This window comes from Chrysemys picta, chromosome 2, assembly GCF_011386835.1.
Source record: "Chrysemys picta bellii isolate R12L10 chromosome 2, ASM1138683v2, whole genome shotgun sequence".
NCBI classification, from domain to species: domain Eukaryota; kingdom Metazoa; phylum Chordata; order Testudines; family Emydidae; genus Chrysemys; species Chrysemys picta.
Genome location: NC_088792.1, coordinates 181525013 through 181537759, shown reverse-complemented (window position 1 = coordinate 181537759; position 12747 = coordinate 181525013). Strand labels below are relative to the sequence as shown.

At 45.5% G+C, this 12747-nt stretch overlaps 1 protein-coding gene across 6 annotated transcripts in view; it reads left to right on the top strand.

Moving 5' to 3' along the window:
- The window catches only part of JARID2 (jumonji and AT-rich interaction domain containing 2), a 315799-nt gene that overhangs the window by 220836 nt on the left and 82216 nt on the right, over nt 1–12747 (top strand). For all 6 annotated transcript variants that reach the window (XR_010598780.1, XR_010598781.1, XM_065585072.1 and 3 more), the window contains one exon: nt 6692–6861. Coding sequence is in view for 1 of the 6 variants with exons in the window: in XM_065585069.1 (XP_065441141.1) it covers nt 6692–6861 (170 nt within the window). In the remaining 5 variants the exon portion in view is untranslated. The remainder of the gene's footprint in view (nt 1–6691; nt 6862–12747) is intronic.

Below are 12747 nucleotides of genomic sequence, written 5' to 3'. Positions count from 1 at the left end.
CGCATCGACACAGTCACAAGGTTTCCAGGGACAACAGCCAGAGCGTGCCTCCAGCTCTTGGGTCACATGTCAGCGTGCACATACATGATTCCCCACGCCAGGCTCAGGATGAGGCCCCTCCAGGTCTGGTTGGCCTCGGTGTTCCCCCAGGCCAGAGACAGGATGGACAAGGTCCTCACTGTGCCCGAACCAGTGATCGCCCCCCTACGATGGTGGTCCTCCCCAGGGAACATGCTCCATGGGGTCCCATTCAGAGGCAGGCCCCCATCGCTGGAACTGGTGTCCCGATGCATCGGACCTGGGGTGGGGAGCCCATGTAGGAGACGGTCTGTGGTCTGCACAGGATCTGGCCCTCCACATAAATGTTAAGGTGGTCCGGCTGGTGTGCGTGGCCTTCCGTTTGCACCTGGAGGGCAGGATGGTCCGGGTTCTCACGGACGACATGGCCTCGATGTTTTATATCAACAGACAATGCGGGGCCTGATCCTCTGCCTAGAAGCCCTCAAGCTGTGGGCCTTCTGTATAGCCCACGACATTTGCCTACAGGCCTACCACCTATCGGGCGCCTGGAAGTCGCAGGCGGATCGCTTGAGCAGGGACTTCTCCTCTCAGCACGAGTGGTCTCTCCACCCAGAGGTGGTGCACAGACTTTTCCAAGAATGGGGAACTCCCCAGGTGGACCTGTTTGCCACTCGACCGAACAGTTGCTGTCCCCAGTTCCGCTCCGGGGGTGGCTGGGATGGGGCGCTATCTCATATGCCTTCCTCCTAGTCTGGTCAGGCCAGTTTCTCTATGCCTTCCCCCCATTCCCGCTGATCAGCAAGGTCCTAGAAAAGATAGAGATGGACAGGGCCCCGGTCCTCCTGATTGCCCTGGCAAGGCCCAGGCAGCATTGGTACAGGACCCTCACGAGCCTGGCAGTTGCCCTGCCATGGCTGTTACCGTCCCACTTGGACCTGCTCTCCCAGGACCAGGGACTCCTCCACCCCAACCTAGCGGCACTCCACCTCACTGTGTGGCTGCTCAATGGTTAGGCCGGGAGAAAAGGATGTGCTTGGAAGGGGTTCAGTGTGTCTGCTTGGAAAGTAGGCAACCCTCCACGCGCTGGGCCTACTTGGCAAAGTGGTCTTGGTTTTCCCGATTGATGGCTGAGCGGGGCTTTTCCCCCGTGGCTGCCCGTACGTTAGGCCCCCATTCCTGCAGTAGGACTTGAACTTGGTGCTTTCCCGGCTGATGGGTCCCCCGTTTGAGTTGCTAGCTACATGCTCCGCGTCACACCTCTCGTGGAAGGTGGTCTTCCTGGTGGCGATCACGTCAGCTAGGTAGGTCTCGGAACTCAGGGCCCTGACCTCCGAGCCCCAGTACACGGTGTTCCATAAGGATAAGGTCCAGCTCCGCCCACATCCTTCATTCCTCCCGAAGGTGGTCTCCGCCTACCACATGTGTCAGGACATTTTCCTGCTGGTCCTCTGCCCAAGCCCCATGCGTCCAAAGAGGAGCGCAGCCTCCACACGCTGGATGTGAGACAGGCTCTGACTTTTTACTCGCAGCTGTTCATCTCCTTGGACGAACGCATGAGGGGTAGGCCAATCTCCACTCAACGGCTCTCCAACTGGATCACCTCGTGCATCCGTACCTGTTATGACCTGGCAGGAATCCCTCCACCGTCAATTGTGAGGGCACACTCGACTAGGGCGCAGGCCTAGTCAGCTGCCTTTTTAGCCCGTGTCCCCATTCAGGACATTTGCAGGGCTGCCACATGGTCTTCAGTTGACACGTTCACCTCGCATTATGCGATCGTCTCCCAGACCAGGGAAGACGCTGGGTTTGGCAGGGCTGTGCTCCGTCCTGAGAGTTTGTGAACTCCTACCCACCTCCAACAGATATAGCTTGGAATCACCTATTGTGGAATACACATGAGCAATCACTCGAAGAAGAAAAGACAGTTACCTTTTCCGTAACTGGTGTTCTTCGAGATGTGTTGCTCATGTCTATTCCGCATCCCTCCCTCCTTCCCCTCTGTCGGAGTTGTCTGGCAAGAAGGAACTGAGGGTGGGGGGAGCGTGCAGCGCCCCTTATACCATGCCATGGAGGCGCCACTCCCCGGGTCGCTAGGGGCGTTCCCCTATGGCTACTGCTAGGGGGAAAACTTTCAACCAGTGCACGTGGCGAGCACGCACACCTATTGTGGAATAGACATGAGTAACACATCTCGAAGAACACCAGTTACAGAAAAGGTAACTGTCTTTTTTTGTATCAGAGGGGTAGCCGTGTTAGTCTGAATCTGTAAAAAGCAACAGAGGGTCCTGTGGCACCTTTGAGACTAAGGCTTGGTCTACACTACCCCCCTAATTCGAACTAAGGTACGCAACTTCAGCTACGTGAATAACGTAGCTGAAGTCGAAGTACCTTAGTTCGAACTTACCTTGGTCCACACTCGGCAGGCAGGCTCCCCCGTCGACTCCGCGGTACTCCTCTCGCCAAGCTGGAGTACCGCAGTCGACGGCGAGCACTTCCGGGTTCGACTTATCGCGTCCAGACTAGACGCGATAAGTCGAACCCAGAAGTTCGATTGCCAGCCGCCGAACTAGCGGGTAAGTGTAGCCAAGGCCTAACAGAAGTATTCAGATGCCATCTGAAGAAGCGAGGTTCTTACCCACGAAAGCTTATGCTCCCAATACTTCTGTTAGTCTCAAAGGTGCCACAGGACCCTCTGTTGTCTTTTTTTGGTTGGGGTGGACTTGAACAGGTAAATTCAACAAGCATTTGCCCAATTTGGTGTATGGATTATTTTCGACAGCATGGTTGGGAGATTATCAAGTTCATCTTTGGGGGAAAATCACTCTGCTACAGCAGCAAGCAAGGTCCTTTTCCCGACTAAATTTAATGGTCTGCTTTTTGGCTAGAGAGAGCGTACATTTTGTGCAGAAGAGAATCCATAACAAAGCATTACTTGTGGCTGCATGTGTGCTTTTGGTGATAGAAAAGTAACCAGTTGAAGTTAAAATCCCATTTATCCAGTGCAAGAGCTCTCTAGTGTGCATGAATGCAGAGGGGATCGCATTCTGCATTTACAAACTGAATGAATTTTTGGGACAGGTATATTGGTGTACCGAAGCGCTTTCTTTCTAAAGGATCATTGTTCCTAGAGACAATGAATATGAATGTTCAATTAGTCTGTTTCAGTTCAAGAATCATAAGCACTGTTGTAATAATAAGCAGTATATGAGCCCCTGAGGAGGTGGAAATAAGCAAGCAATATATGTCTATCAGGAATTTAGCAGAGTCTTTTGATCACGATGAAATATAATTTTCTTTATGGGCAATTGTGTGAGACTGTAGGGACAACAAATCTAGAGGAGTTGTTAAACAATTCATTTTCTGTCATTATTAGAGGGTGTATATATAACACTGCTACTTTTTCAGTGTTTTAGCTAGGCATCTGGCCCTTTGCTTGAGAGAACACATATTGTGCATAGTATCCACCACAATGCTTTTGAAGATAAAACCATGAAGTATGTGGATGATGCTTCTACTTCTCTCTTGGTGTTAATATGCATGTATGTTTGGAGAGCAGCTTAAGCCTGGCAAGGTATTTTAACTCTGAAATGTCTTGGCTTTGTAGATTTAAGGCAGATCTTAAACTTCTTGGGAGGAAAAAATTATTTTTCCCACCAATCCCATGCATAGCTTTTCTGTGCAGACAGATTTTAGTGTCTCCCTTGACTGTGCTACCGGTTCTCCTAAGGTATTATTTACTAGATATTTTTAGGATCACATATATAGATGCTGCTCTTTGGCACTTAGTTTTCTGATATGGTTTCTAAATGCCACCTCTTTCCTTAGCAAAAACTTGTTACAGGTTTGAATGGCTGCATGACAGAGTTTTAATAGCTGTGAAATTGGAGAAAGTTGCAGATTACTGGTTTTACCCTCACTAATTGATTATCTTTTACATCTAAATTTTTGTCAACAATGTACTTGAATGTGTATAATTTGATCAGAGAATCACAATAATAGTTTGCAATACAATGACAAACCTGGATTATTTTGTGGCAATATTTGTTACAGATCTCAAGTTCATATTAGATAAATATTGTATTAGTAGAACCAGTAATTAATGTAAAGTTGCCTTCCCTCTCCTCTAAAAATTGATATTTTAGGTCTTTTTATCATCTTGTTCCAGCTATGCCACTAACAGCCATATATGGGTTAGCTGCCTTTTTTTCTTTTTTAATTGAGGACTGGAATTTTAAACTAGCTTTTATAAAGTTATAAATTATAAAGATTGTGAGTTATTAACGTCTAACTGTCTGAATAACATTTGAATTTTGACTGCTATGAAGCCCTTTTATTCTGTACTGTGTTCTCTCTGTCAAGCTCTTGGAATGCTTGGAAATCTGGGTTGACTGGGGCTCAGTTCAGGAAGGAATTTAATTCCCACTCACTTCCATAAGACTTGAGTGCTATGCAGTATCAGGGTCAAAGTGAGGCACACAGTCGTTCCCCTCCAGTTAACTTCCCTGCACAGGGGTATTTTCCCTAGAATAAATTTCTACTCTAAATTATTTATTATTATTGCAAATGAGTACCCATGAGAACCATTGAATAGGCGAGTTTTCTCATTTGTGATATGAGTCCCAAGTCACTTTGCTTGTCTTCAGTCATCTCAGTTAAATTAGATGACTAGGGCCCTACCAAATTCACAGCCATGAAAAACCTGTCACGGACCGTGAAATCTGGTCTTGTGCTTTTACTGCATACGATACAGATTTCCCGGGGGAGACCAGCATTTCTCAATTGGGGTCCTGACCCAAAGGGAGATTGCAGGGGGTGGCAAGGTTATTTTAGGGGGGGTTGTGGTATTGCCACCCTTATTTCTATGTTGCCTGCAGAGCTGGGCGGCCAGAGAGCAGCGGCTCTTCACCAGGCGCCCAGCTCTGAAGGAAGCGTTCTGCCAGCAGCAGCACAGAAGCAAGGGTGGCAATACCATACCATGCCACCCTTACCTCTGCACTGCTGCCGGAGAGTGGCGGCTGCTGACTGAGGGCCCAGCTCTGCAGGCAGCAGCAGAGATGAAAGGGTAGCAACACCATACCATGCCATCCTTACTTCTGCGCTGGTGCTGGCTGCGACTCTGCCTTCAGAGCAGGGCTCCCGGCCAGCAGCCACCACTCTTCAGCTGCCCAGCTCTGAAGGCAGCGCTGCTGCCAGCAGCAGTGCAGAAGTAAGGGTAGCAGTACCGCAACCCCCCCTACAATACCGTTGTAGCCACTGCACAACTCCTTTTTGGGTCAGTACCGCTACAATTACAACACTGACATTTCAGATTTAAATAGCTGAAATCATGAAATTTACGATTTTTAAAATCCTATGACCGTGAAATTGACCAAAATTGACTGTAACTTTCATAGAGCCCTATAGATGACACATACCCAAGATTAATCTAGGAAGTACAGCTAGTTACAGAGGTTAAGCAACAAGATAACCTTGTTCTGCCTTTCCCTGTTCTTTCTTGCTAATGCAGCCTTGCAAAATTGTCCTTGAATATTTTCAGCCCAAGTACAAAATCTACTTGCTTGCTCTTTACCAGGCTGCTGACCATGGGAAATAAAACTGGATATTTTACTTGCTGGTCAAAAATAAAATGCTTTCCTTGACACTTTGCAAAATTGCACTTATGGATGTACATCAACACAACTGAAGTATGTATTGATGCTCCTGGATTAAACTTTTGTGATTTCTGTCACTCTCCATTTTGTGCAGTGTAGTTGTAGCCATGTCTGCCCCAGGATAATATCTTTCATTGGACCAACTTCTACACAGAGCTCTTCTTTCGGTCTGGGAAAGGTATTTCCAGCATCACAGCAAAATGCAAGATGTAATGGATTGCAGCCCACTAACCCTCTCTTTTTGTCCTGTGACTGTAGAGGTGTTAACAGGCCACTCCACTTTGTATGGTCCCTTAGAATATGTGCAAACTAGTCATGCTAAACAATCTGTTCCATATTGCATTTTGCTCTAAAACTGGGAGTATCTTTCCCAGACCAGAAGAAGAGCTCTTTGTCTCAAAAGCTTGTTTCTCTCACCAAAAGATATTGGACCCACTTTGGACCTCACCCGCTTTATTGCTAACAGTGATAAAGGTGAATTGGAATAAGTTAAGAAACTTTTTTAGTGAATTGGAATAAGTTAAGAAACTTTAATTTAAAAATGTTCAATTATAAATTAAGCAAAATGTTAACTAGGGTAGAACCAAAGTAACAAATGTATTTGCACCTTTTTAAGAAAGAGGTTTTCATGAAGGAAAAATAGCAGATATTAGTTGGTGTAATTTAATTATACAGAGTGGGTGAAAATGTTTGGAACACATAGCATGCTAGTCACACTTATAGGTGAAAAGTTCCTGGTTCGCTATACTGACTTAGCGCAAGTTAGGTAAAAATCACCTTGAAATTCTTAAAATTGCAACAGATACTTTAAAATAACTGTGGTAAAACAAACTTTCTCTCAAACTGAATAAATCATAATTGTTATACTTCAAAAATATATTATGGACTAAACACAACTAAGGAAAATGTTATTGGTAATAGATTGATTTATCCCTCTCTTATCACAGTGAATTCTTAAATTTAAGTCTGTATTCTTGGTTCTGCCTAATAATGCTTGTGTTTTTCTCTTGTTTTCACAGGCCAAGGCTGCAAGCACAAAGGAAGTTTGCTCAATCCCAGCCAAACAGTCCCAGCACAACTCCAATAAAGATAGTGGAACCGTTGTTACCCCCTCCAGCTACTCAGATTTCTGACCTCTCCAAAAGGAAGCCCAAGACAGAAGATTTCCTTACATTTCTCTGCCTTCGAGGTAGGAATTTTGCAGCAGCCTAGGGGAACAATCTGTAGTTCAGAGACCAAGCTGCAGTATCACACAGTACAGTCTAGCTGAATGCAGTGGTGCTGCCCTTGAACCTGTTGCACACATTTCCACCCAGTAGTCTGACTGTAGCTACAGTGGAGTAGCGTTTTACTTCGTCGATATAAAGATTATAGAATTAGGCCAATAATAGAGCAAATGGAAATTACTTTTATGCTTAGCACTCTTTCTCCTTGTCCTTCCATCTCTCTCTCTCTCAATTATGTCTGATTGTATAAACTGAGGTCCTGCTTAACCCTCACAAGTACTTCTTTATTTCCACTAGGAGTTGAAATCTAGCTGGTTATTCCCTTCCTCTACGGAGTGTTCATTAACCGCTCTTCACCCCACCAGCTAAATCCCAGAGCAACAAGCTTTATCTGATTAGAAGAAAACGTTGATTTTGGTTTTGTCTTTGCATAAGAAAAATGTGTTTATTCAGTGGAATAACTTATGCGTGTTCGCTGTCTCACTGTAAAACCATAGTGGAAACAAGGCATCGGTAGGTCTAACCAGGAGGTAGGTAGATACGGTGAACCTCCTAGCTAGCCCGTGTCAGTTATCCCACTGAAATAAAAACACAGTTTTTTGGCAGTGAAAAGAAAGCCTTTGAATGACATATTGATAATTCTGTCTTGATTAAACCAGAGACTCGCTTGGAGTGCTGTACCTCATTGCTAGATCACACTTAGGCTCCCCCAGGGTGGGTTCTTTTTCATATCTTCCTCCCTCCGCTCCCCCAAGCAGAGGCCTGGTGATATTTTCCTCCTGTTTAATCTCTTGATTGTGGCATTAGACCTGCATTCTTAGGGTTACCATATTTAAAAAATAAAAAAAGAGGACACTCCACGGACCCTGGCCCCGCCCCTTCCCCAAAGTCCCTGCCCTAACTCCCCCTCCTCCCTCCCAGCCACGCGAAAAGGGCTGCCCGAGCGCTACCGGCTTCACGGTTTGCCGGGCAGCCTCCAGACCCTGCGCTCCCGGCCAGCGCTTCCCCAGCACAGCTGGAGCCCGGGAGGGGAAGCGCCCAGCTGGGGGCGCAGGGTCTGGAGGCTGCCCGGCAAACCATGAAGCCGGTAGCGCTCGGGCTTCGGGCAGCCCCTATGCCTCCAGACCCTGTGCCCCCGGCCGGGCACTTCCCCTCCCGGGCTCCAGCTGCTGTGTTCCTCCCCTGACTCAGACTTCGGCTCTGTTTAAGAGCCAAGCTGCCCGAGCCAGCGCTACCGGCTTTGGGCAGCCCCCATGCCTCCGGACCCCGAGCCGATGGTCAGGCACTTCCGCGGGAGAGGAAGTGCCTGGCTGATATTTTTCCCGGACATGTTCGGCTTTTTGGCAGTTTCCCCCGGACGGGGGTTTGATTGCCAAAAAGCCGGACATGTCCGGGGAAAAACCGGACGTATGGTAACCCTATGCATTCTAACCATTATTCCTTCATCTGAGAGTGCTGGAACTGCCATCAGCCCCTTTATAGTTAGATGGTGCTCATGTGTAATGTGCCAGAGGGGTTGCTATTTTTGAAGTGGGGGCCACTTTGGCAAAAAAAAAACTTCAATGCGAGAGCCACATGGGGTGGGGCCGAGGGGTTCAGAGTGTGAGAGGTGGTCCAGGGTAGGGCAGAGGGTGGGGTGCAGGGGGTGAGGGCTCTGGCTAAGGGTGAGGGCTCTAGGGTGGAGTTGGGGTTGAGGGGTTTGGGGTGCAGGAGGAAGTTCAGGGCTGGGGAAGAGGGTAGGGATGCAGGGGTGAGGGCTGCGGGGTGGGGCTGGGGATGAGGGGTTCAGGGTGCAGGAGGGGGCTCGGGGCTGGGGATGAGAGGTTCAGGGTGCAGGAAGGGGCTCAGGGCTGGGACAGAGGGGTGGGAGGCAGGGGGGTGAGGGCTCTGGCTGGGGGTGCAGGCTCTGGGGTGGGGCTGGGGATGAGGAGTTTGGGGTGCAGGCAGGCTGCCCGTGGGCTGGGGACAGAGGACTTCCTCCAGCCCTCTCCCTGCTGGCAGCAGCTAGCTCCGGGGAAGGGGCCTTTCTCCCCCCTGCCGGCAGGCAGCATGGGAGCTCCAGGGCCAGGGGAGAGACCCACAGCAGCCCTGCAAGCCCCAACTTGCTCCTCTCCCCAGTTCCCTCCCACCCCCAACTCTCTCCTCCTTTATACCCTGCTGTGCAGCTATTTATATAGCCTGCTTTGCGGCCATGCAGCTTAGAGGGAATTTAGGGAGTAGCACTTAGGGTTGATGGGAGCCACCACTGGCTCGCAGAGCTTGCAATGGAGAACACTGCCATTACCCTTTCCTTCTTGTAGCCTGGTTGAAGGAGTGTGCCTTCATTACAGATAATGCCTGCCCTGCTTGCAGAATCCTAACGCAATGGGCTAATCCCCTGAGGTTTGCTACGTTTGCTTCATTTCTCAGTTACTACTGCCACTTTGCAGGTTCCTAATGCTTCTCTTACAGCACAGTTCCTCTCACTTGGAATACAACTGATCAGCATCAATCAGCTGCCTGCCTTGGTTTTCTCCTCCCAGTTCAGCATGGTTGAATTTTCCTATGCTTATGTATTCTGCTGCTAATGGCTTTGGAACCAGGCTGCCAAGTTGTCTATCTTGACTCTCTCATCCAGTATGTAAAGTTGTCTTGTAATGGGGGATAGGGATGGAAGGTTTGTTTGTTTATTTATTTATTTATTTATACAAGTAAAATATGGATTGTGAAAAGTAGCATCCAGTGGAGACTAAAATGCAGACTGAATCCCTTTCTACATTTCTGTGGATTAGATCTAATTTGCTGTGTGGTGATTTGCTCTGTTTGTTGGCAGCACGCTGCTGGAGTGCTCAGGGCCAATTGATGGATTCTGTTTGTGGGAAAATTCAGCTAATAAGTGTGTGCACATGCGTGCATTTGTACAGATATATTTTCTTCTCCTTATTAAATATGTATTGTTAAATCTCTCAAGGCCCCCACACCTATGGAGAGGCGACTTGAAAAGGGGGAGACTTTACCCCCAGCAATCTGACTTGAATAATGCGATATGAGATACAGGTATCTTCTCCTGATCCAGTGCTTCATGCAGCAAGATTTTTCTCTTAATAGTGAACATTTGGATCTGGTATCTGTAATTTTCTTCTAATAGATGTTCTGCTGTAAAGTAACAGAAGTTTTATAAAGTTGTTGAAGGCCTGCAGTCAATTCCGAATTTCTTCAAGATCCAGAAATATGGGTGTTTTTCAAACAATATGTGCATGTAAACAAAAGGTTATAGATAGATTCCCTCCCCCAGGAAGTATTAGGATAAAAAATAAACCGTAGACAGCTCCATTGTCACTGTATAGGGTCTGAGAACAACATACAGGGACTCTGGGGGGAGAATTCCTCTGGCGCAGGCACTGCATTGGATTGCCTTAAACAGGGACATGTTGGGGGAAGGAGCCTAGGGCAGGAGAGGGTGGGTGCGTGTCACTATGTCCATTCTGGCTTGTGCTTCAGGGAACACTGGGGAGTATGCCATAATTTAGAGGACCAGGCTGCTCTGAACTATGCTGGGACCATTGCAGTAGGGTACAGATCCTGTGCTGTGCCTGCAGGAGACAACAGGACTCCTGGAGGCAGAGCATCGAATATGGCCCTCAATGCACATTTTACACCTTCATTACCAGATTTTTTTTTATGTATATATATTTATTTATTTATTTTACTTATTTTTCACACACCTATAATATAAAAAGTTACAGGGAGAACAGATTGGACAAAGTTTATACAAAGGAACTTTACCCAATATGTGCAAGTAGCAGTGGTGGGGAAACTTTAAAGATTCCCTCCAGATTAAGCCTTTGTTTCCCAAGGAAAACACACAGCTGATCTCCAGTGGGAAGTCGGGAAACTTAGACTAGTTGGTGATTGTACTTTTTATGTTTCTTTCCCTAGTAAAATCTTTCCTAAAGTGACACTGCTGGGTTAAAATTCTTGCATTTAAAAAAAAAAATCTTACCTGTGTTACTAATAAACAGAGATCCTAGTTTTCTGTGATTAAAAAAAAACAAACCAAAATTATCCAATTAGCCCCCACCCCCATAAAAAAGCCCGCATTTTTCGCCATTGAAAAGAAACACTGAACTTTAGTTTCCCTAGCCATAATATACGGTATATAGATTTCAGTTGTACATAATGTTTTATTAATATATTTACAATTTTTAAGCAAGTTTGAAGCCTGCCAGTGCCATCAATCATTATAATAAAATAAAAGTAATAGAATGATCCAGTCACAGTGCATTGGTTCTTTACTGTTGTCAATGGCCTTGCTGTTTCTGCCTCTTGTTTTCGTTCCTTTTCATGCAGTTTGTTCAGAGCTTTGCATGTGTTCTACAATTGTCTGCCTTCAAATGTAATCTACAGAACAGCACGTTACCATCAACATGAAATTTGTCCATGCCAAACTCAGTGACATGGTCTTTAGGGGTGATAAAGTTTTCGGCATCTCTTCATAACTTTAATTACTCACAGCTGGAGACTGAAGTGAACTTTGAGATGCATTAAAACACAAATCCCTACACGCTGTTGAGTAACCTCTCTATATATGCCTGAAGCAGTTTATTGGAGTATGTTTAGCTATGTAAATTTAAGGCACACTAAAAAATCAACCACAAGAGGGGTAGGTCGCGTGCATTGAATAAGTGACACTGATACTTTCAGTAAAATTTAGCTAATAGTTAATATATGTACTTATTTTTTTCACAGAATGTAGAAAAAACTGTAAAATGCAAATTCTGCATTTTTTCCACGTTTTTCAGAGGCAAACGGATTTCAAGGATCTCTATTAACACAAGGAATATTGAATCTAAAATAATTTTAAAAATATAAATTCCTCATCTTTCTCATTTTATTACATTTTGCTCAACATGGGCAATAATGACAGAATGGAAATAAAATTGAAATCCATCTGTCAATTTCTGATTAGTTTAAGTTTGTTGGATCTCATAACGCCAGACTGCAGTATTCTGCAAATGAATAAGTGCTGCAAGAGAACATTGTTTAAAAATAACTTACTTTTTTGTTTTTAAAAAACATTTTGGTAGCCAGCCTTAGTTAAAAGTATGTTGTAGAAAACATCATTCTTAACCCTTAACGGACAAAAGAATGTCCTTTTAACATCAGGTAACCACAGTTTAAAAAAATTGAAAAACTGACATTTTCCCCACATCTTGCATTGTGATCCACAATTTTTTCCAAATGAAGTAGTTGAGGCTGTGGTTGACATACATTTGTAACACTATTTCCCTCCAAAGTCTTTATTCTGAATAAAATTATGAATCTAATGTCCTTTTTCAAATAAAGATTCAGAAATGTTAAGGTTGACCCACTGTTATTTCCAAGTACTTGCAAATATTTTTGTGAAGGAAAAATCAATCTTGCTGCTGCTGTTGTGTGGTTAAACAAAGTGATTATGTAAGTGGGGTGAGAATTTAATTCTGGTGTGACTACCATAGAACACCCAATATCTCTTTCCATCCCCAGGACTCTTTAACACAGCTCCACCCCCATCCTTCAGTACAGACAACATTTTAAGATGGATTTTATACTGGTGATTGTTAAGCAGAAAAGAACATTTGAAGTTGATTTTAAACAGCTGGCTAGAACCATGGGACACACAAGAATAGAAAGCCTGTCTTGTCTATGATTGACGCAGCTTTCTCTCTTCAGATGTTACCATGATTAAATTAGATTATTAGAGTTGTAAAGCAGGTAAAACTATAGGTGGTGAACCCAATACCCTTTATAAATGGAGGAAAAATTCCAGTCAGATCTTCAAATCAGTTTGATTATCTCGCTCGCTCACACCAAGTAAGCACAATAAGACT